Source organism: Schistocerca gregaria, chromosome 10 (assembly GCF_023897955.1).
Source record: "Schistocerca gregaria isolate iqSchGreg1 chromosome 10, iqSchGreg1.2, whole genome shotgun sequence".
NCBI classification, from domain to species: Eukaryota; Metazoa; Arthropoda; class Insecta; order Orthoptera; family Acrididae; genus Schistocerca; species Schistocerca gregaria.
Window position 1 is genome coordinate 200,435,033 of NC_064929.1, and position 13,019 is coordinate 200,448,051.

The 13,019-nt window shown below is 37.6% G+C and overlaps 1 protein-coding gene across 2 annotated transcripts in view; it reads right to left on the reverse strand.

The window, feature by feature from the left end:
* LOC126293718 (F-box/LRR-repeat protein 2-like) overlaps positions 1-13,019 on the reverse strand; it is a 111,920-nt gene that overhangs the window by 76,262 nt on the left and 22,639 nt on the right. The window contains exon 4 of one of the 2 annotated variants that reach the window (XM_049987029.1): positions 10,783-10,912. In XM_049987029.1, the coding sequence (XP_049842986.1) occupies positions 10,783-10,792 (10 nt within the window). In that variant the 5' untranslated portion in view covers positions 10,793-10,912. Of the gene's footprint in view, positions 1-9,777; positions 10,757-10,782; positions 10,913-13,019 lie in introns of those variants that run through there. The other variant, XM_049987030.1, reaches the window with a different exon arrangement.

Sequence of the window (13,019 nt, forward strand, 5' to 3'; positions counted from 1 at the left end):
CTGGAAGCAATGAGCTATATGCATGACCTCTCTTTCCAAGCAATTACCCACGCACAAATGCACATGCGTCAGCAATTTATGTGCATGTGCAAAGTTGAACAAAAAAATGGCATCACATGGATGCACCTAACAGAACTAATGACACACTGGGCATCATGAGTTGAGTACCTCACAAAACACTAATGCTCACAGCAGCACAAAGCTGCTGGTTTTCAATGGTGCAAATGACACAGAAACTGGAGAGCAGCTGACTGGAAACGAGTTGTGCAGTCCGTCAAGTCAAGATTATCCCTATTTTTTTTTTTTTTTTTTTTTTCCAAATAATACGAGGTGTCTGGTTCACTGACTGCCAAACAAGGGAGTTTAACCACCCATGTGTGGAGGGTCCAGGTACAGATGAGGCCAAAGATGGTTCAGAAATAATGTCAGGGCGTTTTCAAAGCCATACCGAGGGGACCTTGCTACTTGTCAGAACTGCTCCTCTTCTCCCCATGCACCCTCTCCACTTTCCCAAAAACCTGCAATTTTTTCTTCGCAGATTAACAAAGTTTTGTAATTTCTAAGATAAATTCAATAATAATGAAGCATCACTGACAAATACTTACAAGCCACTTTCTGAGGAGAGCAACTACAGCTCAGAAACATTGTGAATAAAAATATAAAAAAAAATATCCACTCAATGACCATTCAAATTATCACAAAAATCGTAAGGAAAAAAGTTGATAAAGTGTTTCCAAAAGCTGCATAGCTGTATCAAGATGCTTTATTCGCAACTAATGGCGCCTGTATACACACTTCTTCAGGTTTATAATGGTTATATTTTCATAATGCAGATGGACAATTATGGAAACTCAGCATTTGGGAAGCTATCTTTGTTAAAGAGCCAAACCACAATGGTGGGTTGTCATAATAAAATGGAGTACACCAAAAAGGTGCTTTTGAAAATGTACAAAGCACGACTGCTGAATGAGGCAGGCCGGATAACGCCCTATAGAACAAATTATAAGATATAGGATACAATAGACACCATCTGTATAAAACCAATGTAACAAACTTAAAATCCTGCATGAAGTGAGTGTTTCTGCCATATTGCTAACAGGCCAATACACTTGTGAGTAAAGCACCCTCACACAGCTATGTGACTAATTGTTATAATTTTTGTGATAATTTGAATGGTTATTGAGATTTGAATGTTTTTTATAGTTATTCGTGACTATTACTTAAATGAGCTATGTAGATGAGAAATATTGTGCACGACAATTTAGATATATCACTGTAGAAAATAAATTACAAATTGTACATGCTTTCTGAAGAAAACTGAATGTACAAATGTGTCTTATTTTTATGGCAGTACTGTATTTTAGCATAGTGTATAATAAAAACAAATTTTTCTTTCCTTTTATTTGCCCTGAGCAAAACAAACACATTTATTCTGTCATATTCTGTCGTTAATATCAAATCTAGGAGCTATACCACATTCTGTCAACAATATAAAATTTTGACAGCCTGCTTCACTTTGATATTAAGCATTTCTAATTTGCTGAAAATGCTTTGAAAAGATATTGCAGGCACTAGAATTGTCATCATCTCCAATTTATTTTATTGTTTAGATAAGTGTCTCATAAGCCATACTAGGAGGAGGAGCTTCCCAAAACAGCCTTATCAGTGCTCATTAGATCTTTCTACTGGAATTCGAAAGCCAATAGTTTGTGAACTGATTCAGCTGTGTTAATATCAATATTTCTGGTGTATATGGCATCAAAATCACTGCATAATTTTAAAAATAAGATACTCAGCTCTCATTTAAGGCATTACTGGCAGGAAATTGAAGCGAGATGATATTGTGTGTTATATAAGAAATACTTCAACATTTCACTTGATCAGCTATCAAATATGTTGAAGAACTCTAGCTTAAATAGCTGCACTCAAGCAATCCCCTGCTGGAAATAGCACACACACTTGTGCAGTATCCACTTACCAAACTGAGGCACCAAAATTTCTTAGTGAAAAATTCTGCTGTTGAACATGAACTAGCTGTGTACGTGGCAGTTTCATGAACTGAACATACTGTTGACAACACAAGCCATGTGACACCTGTTCGGTAGTAGTCATTTCTTTACAATGGTATTTGGACAAAATGATGTTACAATGCCAATCATTTACAATGTAGGACTAGGGGAAAGAAATCTGCTTTCAGGTGAAGACAGGAACATGAAATGTGAGAGAACTGATGTATCCTTCACAGTTACTTCTTACAACAGATTCTTTCAGTCAGTGTAGGCACCCGCTGTGCATCTGCATCCTCAGCAATGAACTATCTTGCCATTGTCTCAGTACAGCCCTTGGTAGTTTTCATACCGTGACTTTGGCACATTCAGGGTACCATCAACATGAACCAGGATGGTTATTTCGACGTTCTTGGTGGCCAAGTATTTCCCTTTCTTCAACATCATCATGACAAGTATTCTGCGGACACTACAATCTTCCAAAATGACATCAGCAGAGTTCATAGAATTGCATGCACACATTCCTGGTTTGCCTAACACTCAAGGTGTACTACTGTAACTTGACTGGCATGGTAAATCACTATCTGTATCCCACTAGAAAGGTCATATCGTTTGGAACAGTGGGTGAAATACAGCAACAATCACCCCCTCCTCCCCTGCCCAACGAATTTTGTAACTCTATGGGACCTAATTGGCAATCAGTATCTTCAGCTGTGTACTGTTTATCTGAAAAAAATCTGTGAGCGCTCTAGGTGTCTACAGCCGGTCGTACTCAATATCTGGATGATGTGCCCCAATGCATCACTCAGCAAGACTGCAGAAGAAAGTCAGTAGAATAATGAGTATAAGTTACTAGTGTACCCCACCTACATTTTTCAAAATTCATGTATGACATACTTGTAATATGCATCAAAATACTTGTCAGTTATCTAATACAGAGGTTCTGAATTTATCTTTCAGACTTTTTTTACAATGATAAATTTGTTAAAAATGGCAAAACGTGTTAAAAATTATGTGGAATGACAAATCAGGCTATACTGTGAATCAGTCTGTTATATTCTGTATGTAAACTGGAGACAGAGCAGCATTTGTGGCGAGGGAAGTGGCATTTCCTGGAAAAACTCCTTAGATGCCATACAGGATGACTAAGAACCTATTTTCCGTCTAGCACAGCGGCAATTTACACAGTCTGTTGATGTTAGTTTCTTGCGTTAATTCTATTACCTAATAAATTTTTGAATTCTGTACATAGTTGAAATTTAGTGGAAAAAAACTCGCCTTTGTGTCTCAGCACTGCCTAGCCTTACCACTCATTTAAAAGGCACATCGTGGAAGGGCCAGGATGCTCACTGGGACATAGCTGGGTAGAAAGATTGAGTACTCACCTGCTCGCTCTTCAGTTTACAGACCATACCAAAAATTCTTTCACCATCACATTCATTGACCTCAACAACATTATAGCCCTCCAACCACCTAGACCTCAGCCTGTGCTACAGACCAGTTTGTGGCCAGAGCCAGGGTGGTATACTACCCAAATAATGAATGGAAGTAAATTAAGAAATTACAAAAACTATTTGTAAATGTGCACGCACCAATGTGGGGGACAGGGGTGGGGGGCTGCCCTCAAAAGTAAACGTTCACTTAGGTGAGGCAGGTGGTGGGCCCAACTACACTTGATCCGTCAGTAACCCAACCAAGAGACAGTCACGGACCGAACGACCAAACGACTTTCTAGCCACCAATCAGTACATGAAAAATAAAAGACAAAACTGTTACAGACGTGATTATCCACAGTGAAATATGTATTAAGCCGTCAAAACTATGCACCGTGTTGGACAGCAACAACAGGTGAGGAAAGGACACTGCCTGAAATTACGTTAATGGCCAGAGCAGGTAACCGGAACACTAAAGGCCACAAGGCAGAAAATTCCACTGCTCCACTTGAATTGTAGTGAACCAATATAGTTATTCCACTGCACAGCGGCTCGATTACACCACTACAAACACTCTGTGTTGCTCACAGGAAAAGATCCCCAACAGCGAACCACCGAAATGAACGACACAACATGTACGGACGTGGCTTGGGTACTTAAGACACCACTCAACTTTGACGTCCTGGGTCGGTGAGCCACGAAGATCGTAGCAATCAGACAGCTCCACACACACTCCTACACTGCGCAGGGACCACCAGTGGACCCAGCTAACCACGCCACATGGAGATATCTTTCCTGGTCCGCACCAACCGACCAACTACCCTCAGAATGCCGACAACAACTAAAATAGTCGTCAGTGGAAATAACGTCAACTACACACACACACAACCTGACAAAAACTTGCATGAAGACCTGAACGATACCCAACAGTAACTAAGTACGCATGAAGACAAATCAGCGCGTGCGCGCGCGCACACACACACACACACACACACACACACACACACACACACACAGCTGACATGAATGAACAGCGAGCCGAAAGAGTCGTCCGGTAGGACGACTGACTAACGATCCACGAAGAGCGTGGCCCGGCTCAAGTGAAGCGTGGCGGCAATGGTCGGGTGAGCCATATTGATGCAGACCTCATAGCTCCAACCCGACTGCACCAGTGCCGCATTACAACTCCCCAACTGGCAGGTCCAGACTGTGTTCCAGACGCGTTCCAACTGATTGGCAGCCCGAACTCGCAATCCGAACTGCCCTTATGACAGACAACGGCCAGGAAGTAATCGCAGTCGAGTAACATACTACGAGAGAGGATATATTGATACACGCTGCTAGTGCCACTCACGGTCAGGCAAAGCAGCAACTCAGTGACACCAGTAATTTAAAGTAACGTAGTGAGGTGGTAGTACGTTAAGAACAGGGTGTAAAATACACAATGGCGGGAACACAAGCCACGCACGGCTCATTCACATTTGTTGGCTTCGCCAATTCACAACCATACTGTCATATTCCCACCTAACAGACCTTGAGCCGCACTACATACCGGTGTCACTACAACTATTACCTCAGGGGGTCCAATATGTAAATGTAACTACTCCTTACTACCACTCAGGAGAATGTACACATTGATGCTGTAATCTGTCTAATTTCTTTATCAATTATATTTCATTTAAATCTGTAAGATTCGTAATAGTAGATTTAAATTCACATAGCAGTTTAGGGAATTACCTAGGTGAAGTTGGGCAAAATTTAAATGTATTTCAAGTGGCCAATCAATTACAAATGCAACAAAGAGTGTTCACATAAACAGCTAAAAATGCAGGTTCTTGTCTCCTCAATTCATATTTGCAAAACCACAGATAAAATCAATCATGTTGTAAAAGTACTTTAGAAAATATTATACATACACTGGTAGTAGCCCACCTCCAGCTTGACATCTAGGTTACACTGACTGGGAATAATTTGAGTATGAGTAGGCATAGCTAACGACTTCCAGTATGAGGAAACTAAGACACAGGTACTAGTTCGAGTAGAGATTTAGGTTATGTATTATGAACTACCAAAACTATTTTTATCACTAAGTGAATATTTTGATCTCTAGAATTGCTTGAGCCAAAGAAGCTTTCACGCAAATGTTCTGCTGATTTATAGAAACATATCATTAAAAAGTGGGTGGTTGTGATCTGCCCCAATAAAAACACCACAATTTTTAAAACTAACAACTAATGTACGTTCACTTAACTCCTGCACCCACAAAACAGGCCACTGAAGATACTAAGCACTCAACATCTATTACCCAAATCCCTTATGGGCCTACAAGATGAATCAACAGCATAATGAATGAACTGATTTGCATGCTGTTGCTGCTCCGGAGACTGCCATGTCTGAGGGGTGAAGGCACAAATGTTTACTTTGAATTATTTTAAAATTTGTGATTTACAATACTCAAAATTCCAATGCTACATTAAAAAAATGCAAAATTCTGAGATTTTCCCAATTTTTCCAGGTAAAATTTAATTTCCTGAGAATTCTAGGCTTTTCAGAAGAATCACCATCCTGTTCTTATAGGGAGAATGACAAATTCTGAAAATAGCTTCGAAAACAAGGGAGATACCTATTTCTGAGTTGCATGGGGTCACACTGGCGCCAGTGCTAACAGGAGCGTTAAATAAATACCAAGAGCATTCAAGTGTATTACAACTTATGATCATGGCGAAATCAGAAGGCTGAGTACTTATATCACACAGGTAGTTAATTTTGATCACTGGTCCTAACTTGATTTTAGGGAACTTCCATGTCAAATCAACAAGTGCTACAACCTGACCCTCTCAGATTTTTTTGAAATTATGTATGCACATATTACTCATAAATCATGACACACATTTTTTTTTCACATTTTTCCGACAAAAAGTTACCGAATAATGGACCTTCAAAAATTGAGAAGATGACCAATTTTTGACTTGCACAACAATGTTGTTTTCTTTACAACTTGTATTCTAATTAAGCTAGAACAATAAAATTTAAAGAGCTTTTATATGATACCAAACTTAATATATATACACAAATTGTTAAAAAAACATTGGTGAATTTACCAAATTTTGAAAAACTGTATTTTTAAAATTATCAAAAAAATATATGTGAAAGGTACACTTTACATCTACATATTATGAAAGTTTCAACTTGGGATGAGCATGGGATCACTATCAAAAGAAATTTTATGTTAACGGGATGCTTTAAAAATTCTTAAAAACTAAATTATTTGAGATATTAGGCTTACTTCTCACCAACTGTATGTTGTTGTAAAATGTAGAAATTAAAAATAACTTATAATTGACGAAAGAACATATGTTTTATGCTTCTGTAATTAATAAATACAAAATGAAAACTTAATAAATATATAAATAAAAAACACAGAAAGATGAATACCTGAGATCAGACCTAAATTCAGTTAGTAATTACTATTATTTACAAATAGGCATCCTATTAGTGCACTTCTTCATACTTCGAACTAATCAGTCTGTTGCACATCAACATTTCTGCACTGGATAACTTATATGTTTGCCCTGTAGCAGTTTGAGGGTTCACGATTGAAACTACTTCCCTACTGCTTATGGAAAGAATGTCTGGATGACTCGGAAATGTAATCGATGGTGACGGTCCATGTGGATGTAAGAAACTAACCGTGATTTCATCCTCCTACTGATTTTATTCAAGTACACAGGTTAACCACCAGTGTCCATTATATCCCAAGCAACATATTCTTTCATGTCTTTGAACGGTATTCCATCACTGTCAGAAACTGTCACCAGTTCAATTTTACTATCATCAGAGTTTGAATACACTTTTATTATTATTTTGTTCTTGGTAAAAGGAATAAAAGTGTGAAGTTTTTGTGTCCCTAGAATTTTGCAGCATTTCTCAAGTCTCTCCATAAGTTTCATTTCTTCATTTTTGTGATCTTCTTTAGTAGCATATTTGAAGTTCATTTCTTCTCTGTTATCCTTGGCAAACATATAAAGTTGTTTTGGTGTCATTATTTGATCATTATTTAACTGTTCCACTAACACCATCACTAGCTCCCTTCCCATGCGAGGTGGCTGAAAAATGCCATTCAGCTTCAGTTTGGAAATCTTCTTCATGATGGCACAGGTTGATAAAGTTCTTCCTATTTTTATAATGAGCTGCTGCTCCATCAGAAAAATAATATATTTTACTTGGTTTTCTACCAAATTTAACAGTCAGGAAGTCCATCAAGTACGACTGGAACAAATCACAGCAACGATGTCATGTGTTAGGCATTCTGATCTGATTACAAGACTTGTGTGCTCGAGTTCATTCCCACCCTGGCAATAAGCAACAATGGGATGAATTGTTGCTTGCATGTTTGTCCAGTGATAGCCTTGAACTTTGTCCTGGATGACAAAGGAGTAATTCTCAGAAAATTCACAGATCGCTAAGACCTCGCCTTCTTTAAGTTCTTATTTCTCAGTCTCTTTTGAAAGATTGATTGTTGACTAGCAACAAATGAATGCCGTGTAAGCAATTTTAATTTATCAAAAAAAAACAATCAATAAAGTTGTCAGATGATTTTATGATTGTTTTTAGAGATGTGTGATCAACGGAAACCCATTTGCTGATAAGTTATATTATCAATATCATTAGTATTAAACAAATCTTGTAAATATGTCTTAAATGTTTCTGGGCCAGCGCAGAATTTACATTCACCAAAATGACAAGCAGGTAATGACGGATTACATACAACTCTAGCAATGCAGTTTTGTAAGTTTTTATTGGATTATCTTCATCCTTTGTCAGCTGAGGAATGTTACATGAGTTTGAAGTTTTGATGGGTAGTACACACACACAGACACTATGTGTACCACTACTTCCAGCTAAAACACGATTTTTGGGACGCAGGTCCGCAAGCTTTGAAAATCCAATGTGGAGCTCTGGATGGTTGTCTTTAAAGTTCACATAAATTTCTTTCAAATTACTTAAAACTAGCCGTTTTTGTACTTGCAGTTTTTCTCCGTTATCTATCACAAGCACAAAATCTTTTTTCCCAGGCATTGCCCTGCTTAACTCATCAGATCAATAAAAGTTTCTAACAAAATCAGCAGTTGTTTGATCAAGAGTCTTGCCAGGTTTTGAGTTTGTTGGAGATAAACTCCCTTTGCCTTCACCAAATCTTTTACTCTTCGAGCCATGTAATTTGTTATGTTAAATTCATCTGGAAGCTTCTTAAAACTCCAGCTTCGAGATGTACATGTACGAAATTTATCTTTTAGCTGACTGATCATCTCAGATTCTGCATGATCATGTACCACCTCTTCTTTTCGGAAGGAAGCAATAATACCTCTGACTGAATTGTTGAAGTTAATTTAATGAGTTTTTTCTTAGGATATTTTGCTTCACACAGTCATTTCTTCTTAACTGGTGATTTACCCACGGACTGCAAAGAAGCATTCAACCTTTCTAAGGCCTCACTTGGTGCAACGTCTTGTATGTCACTATCACAAAAAACCTTTTCATTTTCTTGTTTCACCACAGAATACAGTAGAGCATCATCATTTTCTGTGCTAAACGTATCACAAATTTCTACTCGTGCAACTTTTTTACGGCAGTTGTCAGACACTTCTTGATTTAAAGTTAAAAAGGTTTTCTTGCTATCAACCACTGAGAAACAGGTCACAAGTTTTTCTTGTGGTTGTTGTGGCCCTTTTCATTAAATGGATTACAGCATAAAGCTGAAATTTTTGGCAGTTTATATTTCTCAAGTGAACAAACTAATATAAAAAAATGTTTTTGAAGTTGAATGCCCCAGCTTTCTATATTCAATACTACACAATGAAACTTCTCTATTCTTTCACTTCCTGTAAAAAAATATTTCATTATGTTAATAGTATGCAAACATTAACTGGTTGTAGCCATACAAACTTACAGACTCTTGTGAGGTTTGTACAAAAGTAGCTTTAAGCTAGATTTAAAACACATTTCAAAGTTAATCACATAATTTCACTCCAGTTGCCTCACAACAAAAGAATGTGTGGGTCACTTTCAACAATAGGTGAAAATTGCTGACAATGTTAACCAGAGATAAAATACTGAATAGATTGCAGATAGTAACACCAGAGAATCATTTTATATATAATCTTTAAAATGAGAGATAACTTCCTTTTTTCCCCCGCGGTTTTACAGCTAGTAATAAATAGTTAGCACTAAAGTTTAATAAGCACTTATTCATTTCAAAACTACAATTTGTGGACCATGTAACAAAATCTAACACTGTAATATTTTCATGTGTAGCAAAATAATAGAAATTCACCTACCTGACTGTGATTTTGGAGAATTGTGGTAAACATAAAATTGCTTTAGACAGTGATCCCATGCTCATCACAAGTTGAAACTTTCAGAATATGTAGATGTGAAGTGTATCTTTCACATACTTTTTTTTTTTTTTTTTTTTGAGAAGTTTAAAAATACAGTTTTTCAAAATTCAATAATGTTGTTTGTTTGGTATCATATAAAAGCTCTTTAAAAGAGCTTTCCAATGAAGATATTTTATTGTTCTAGCTTAATTAGAACACGAGTTATAAAGAAAACAACATTGTTCCACGAGTCAAAAATCTGTCTTCTTTCAATTTTTGAAAGTCCATTACTCGGTAACTTTTTATCAGAAATATGTGAAAAAATTAATTTGTAGTACTATTTATGAGTAATACAGGCATACTTAATTTCATTTAAATCGAAGAGGGTAAGGTTGAAAACGATGGTTTCATTTGTTGATTTGACGTGCAATGACCCTTTAATAAACCTGTCCTGGCATTAGGCAAAGGAAACTGCAATTTCAGAAAACCCATATTTGCGGAGGAACAAGTGTCAACGAAGTACGCTGACACATATTTAGTACACAAAGTTCGCAAAGTAACTTTCAGCAGTTTAAGTTGCTTTGAGAGGAAAAACTTCAGTAACACAGTAAAATTTGCCGCATTTCATTGTTACTAGTTAATCGTAAGACCTCAAAAATTCCTGGACATATCATTTTTCATGGAATTTGTACACACGAAACGTAACCTGTGAAACTAATGTATCTCATCACAGCTGCAAATTACTATTCAGTCGTAATCGGTATTGTTTGGGCAACAAGTTGGTACACGTGTGTAACATACTTATGAAATTACAAAAAATTATCACAATTAAGTGAACTGAAACACAGCATTTAACTGGTTTGATACACGTGAATGATCAGGAATACACACTATAATCAATTAATCACAATTTCCTACACAATTCACATAAAAAATTTGCTAGTATAACGAAAACTTCGTCCTTACCTACTTCCATCTCACGAACGCAAAGAACACACTCGAAGAAACTCTCACAGTGCTGACAACAGTTAGCGCAGAGGCCCTGCCAACCACAGTCACTAAAGCTGTTTGGCAACTGGCGTCGCCATGTTAGATGCTGCAACACACAACAGACTGTTGTTTACAATTGCTTTTTGTTCATAATTTCTGTTGTGTGCTCATGACACTTGTTTCATACAGCAAATATTACAGTACTTACGCTAATTATATAACGTCAGGGACGCTTTTTCAAACGATTTTCTGGTCTTAAATGCGTATTTGATCTAGTAATGTGACGCATTTGGCCTAGGAAATGTGACTCTCTTTTTTGTTTATACATTTCAAGTAACCAACAAGAGAAGTATGTGATATGGAAATGGTGCTTTCGTAATTCATTCAAATCAACCTTTAATGTATTTCCGTCTAACGCTGGTGAAGCTACAACTGCGGAAACAATGCCTTTTTGCTTAGTGTTACTGATTCTTATCTATCACATTTCTAACTTTCAAATCGTATGCAAAGTTGTTCAGTACATAAAAAACTTACATACAGTCTCCTTAGCAGCCTACAAATGTGCGCAATGAGGAAATAAGTGAGCAAAACATGCTAATGACTCGTGGAAATGTCAACAAAATCAAAGATTTTGAAAAATCGAAGGAAGAGAACTACATGGAGGTATAACCACATTCAGAATTGAGTTGAAGTGTCACTCAGTGTGTGTCAGGTAACAGCTAATACCTAAATTCATTTTTGAAGGCATGTTCCAGCAATTTGCAATTCAACAAAAGGTATCAGTAGACAGTTCTGATGGTATTAATAACTATTTAAACCAATGGCTCCTACATTCATTAGTGCTAAAGACACCCCCCCTCCCATGAACCATGGACCTTGCTCTTTGGTGGGGAGGTTTGTGTGCCTCAGCGATACAGATAGCCGTACCATAGGTGCAACCACAACGGAGGGGTATCTGTTGAGAGGCCAGACAAATGTGTGGTTCCTGAAGAGGAGCAGCAGCCTTTCCAGTAGTTGCAAGGGCAACAGTCTGGATGATTGACTGCTCTTGCCTTGTAACACTAATCAAACCAGCCTTGCTGTGCTAGTACTGTGAACAGCTGAAAGCAAGGGGAAACTACAGCCGTAATTTTCCCCAAGGGCATGTAACTTTACTGTATGGTTAAATGATCACAAATGGAGGGCATGTATGATTAAATGGTGATGGTGTCCTCTTGGGTAAAGTATTCGAGAGGTAAAACAGCCCCCCATTCAGATCTCCTACTCAAGAGGACGCTGTTATCAGGAGAAAGAAAACTGGCATTATACGGGTCGGAGCATGGAATGTCAGATCCCTTAACCAGGCAGGTAGGTTAGAAAATTTAAAAAGGGAAGTGGATAGGGTAAAGTTAGATATAGTGGAAATTAGTGAAGTTCGGTGGCAGGAGGAACAAGACTTCTGCTCAGGTGAATACAGGGTAATAAATACAAAATCAAATAGGGGTAATGCAAGTGTAGGTTTAATAAAGAAATAGAAATGCAGGTAAGCTACTACAAACAGCATAGTGAATGCATTATTGTGGCCAAGATAGATACGAAGCCCACGCCTACCACAGTAGCACAAGTTTATATGCCAAATAGCTCTGCAGATGACGAAGAGATTGATGAAATGTATGATGAGAGTTTACTAGTCATGGGTGACCGGAATTTGATAGTAGGAAAGGGAAGAGGAGGAGACGTAGTAGGTGAATATGGAATGGGATTAAGAAATGTCGCCTGGTAGAATTTTGGATAGAGCATAACAGCTAACACTTGGTTCAAGAATCATAAAAGAAGGTTGTATACATAGGAGAAGCATGTAGATACTGAAAGGTTTCAGATATATTATATAATGGTACGACAGAGATTTAGGAACTGGGTTTTAAATTGAAAGAAATTTCCAGGGGCAGATGTGGACTCTGACCACAATGTATTGGTTATGAACTGTAGATTAAAACTGAAGAAACTGCAAAAAGGTGTGAATTTAAGGAGATGGGACCTGGATAAACTGACAGAACCAGAAGTTCTAGAGAGTTTCAGGAAGAGCATTCGGGAACGATTGACAAGAATGACGGAAACAAATACAGTAGAAGAAGAATGGGTAGCTTTGAGAGATGAAATAGTGAAGGTAGCAGAGGATCAAGAAGGTAAAAAGACGAGGGCTAGTAGAAATCCTTGGGTAACAGAAGAGATAC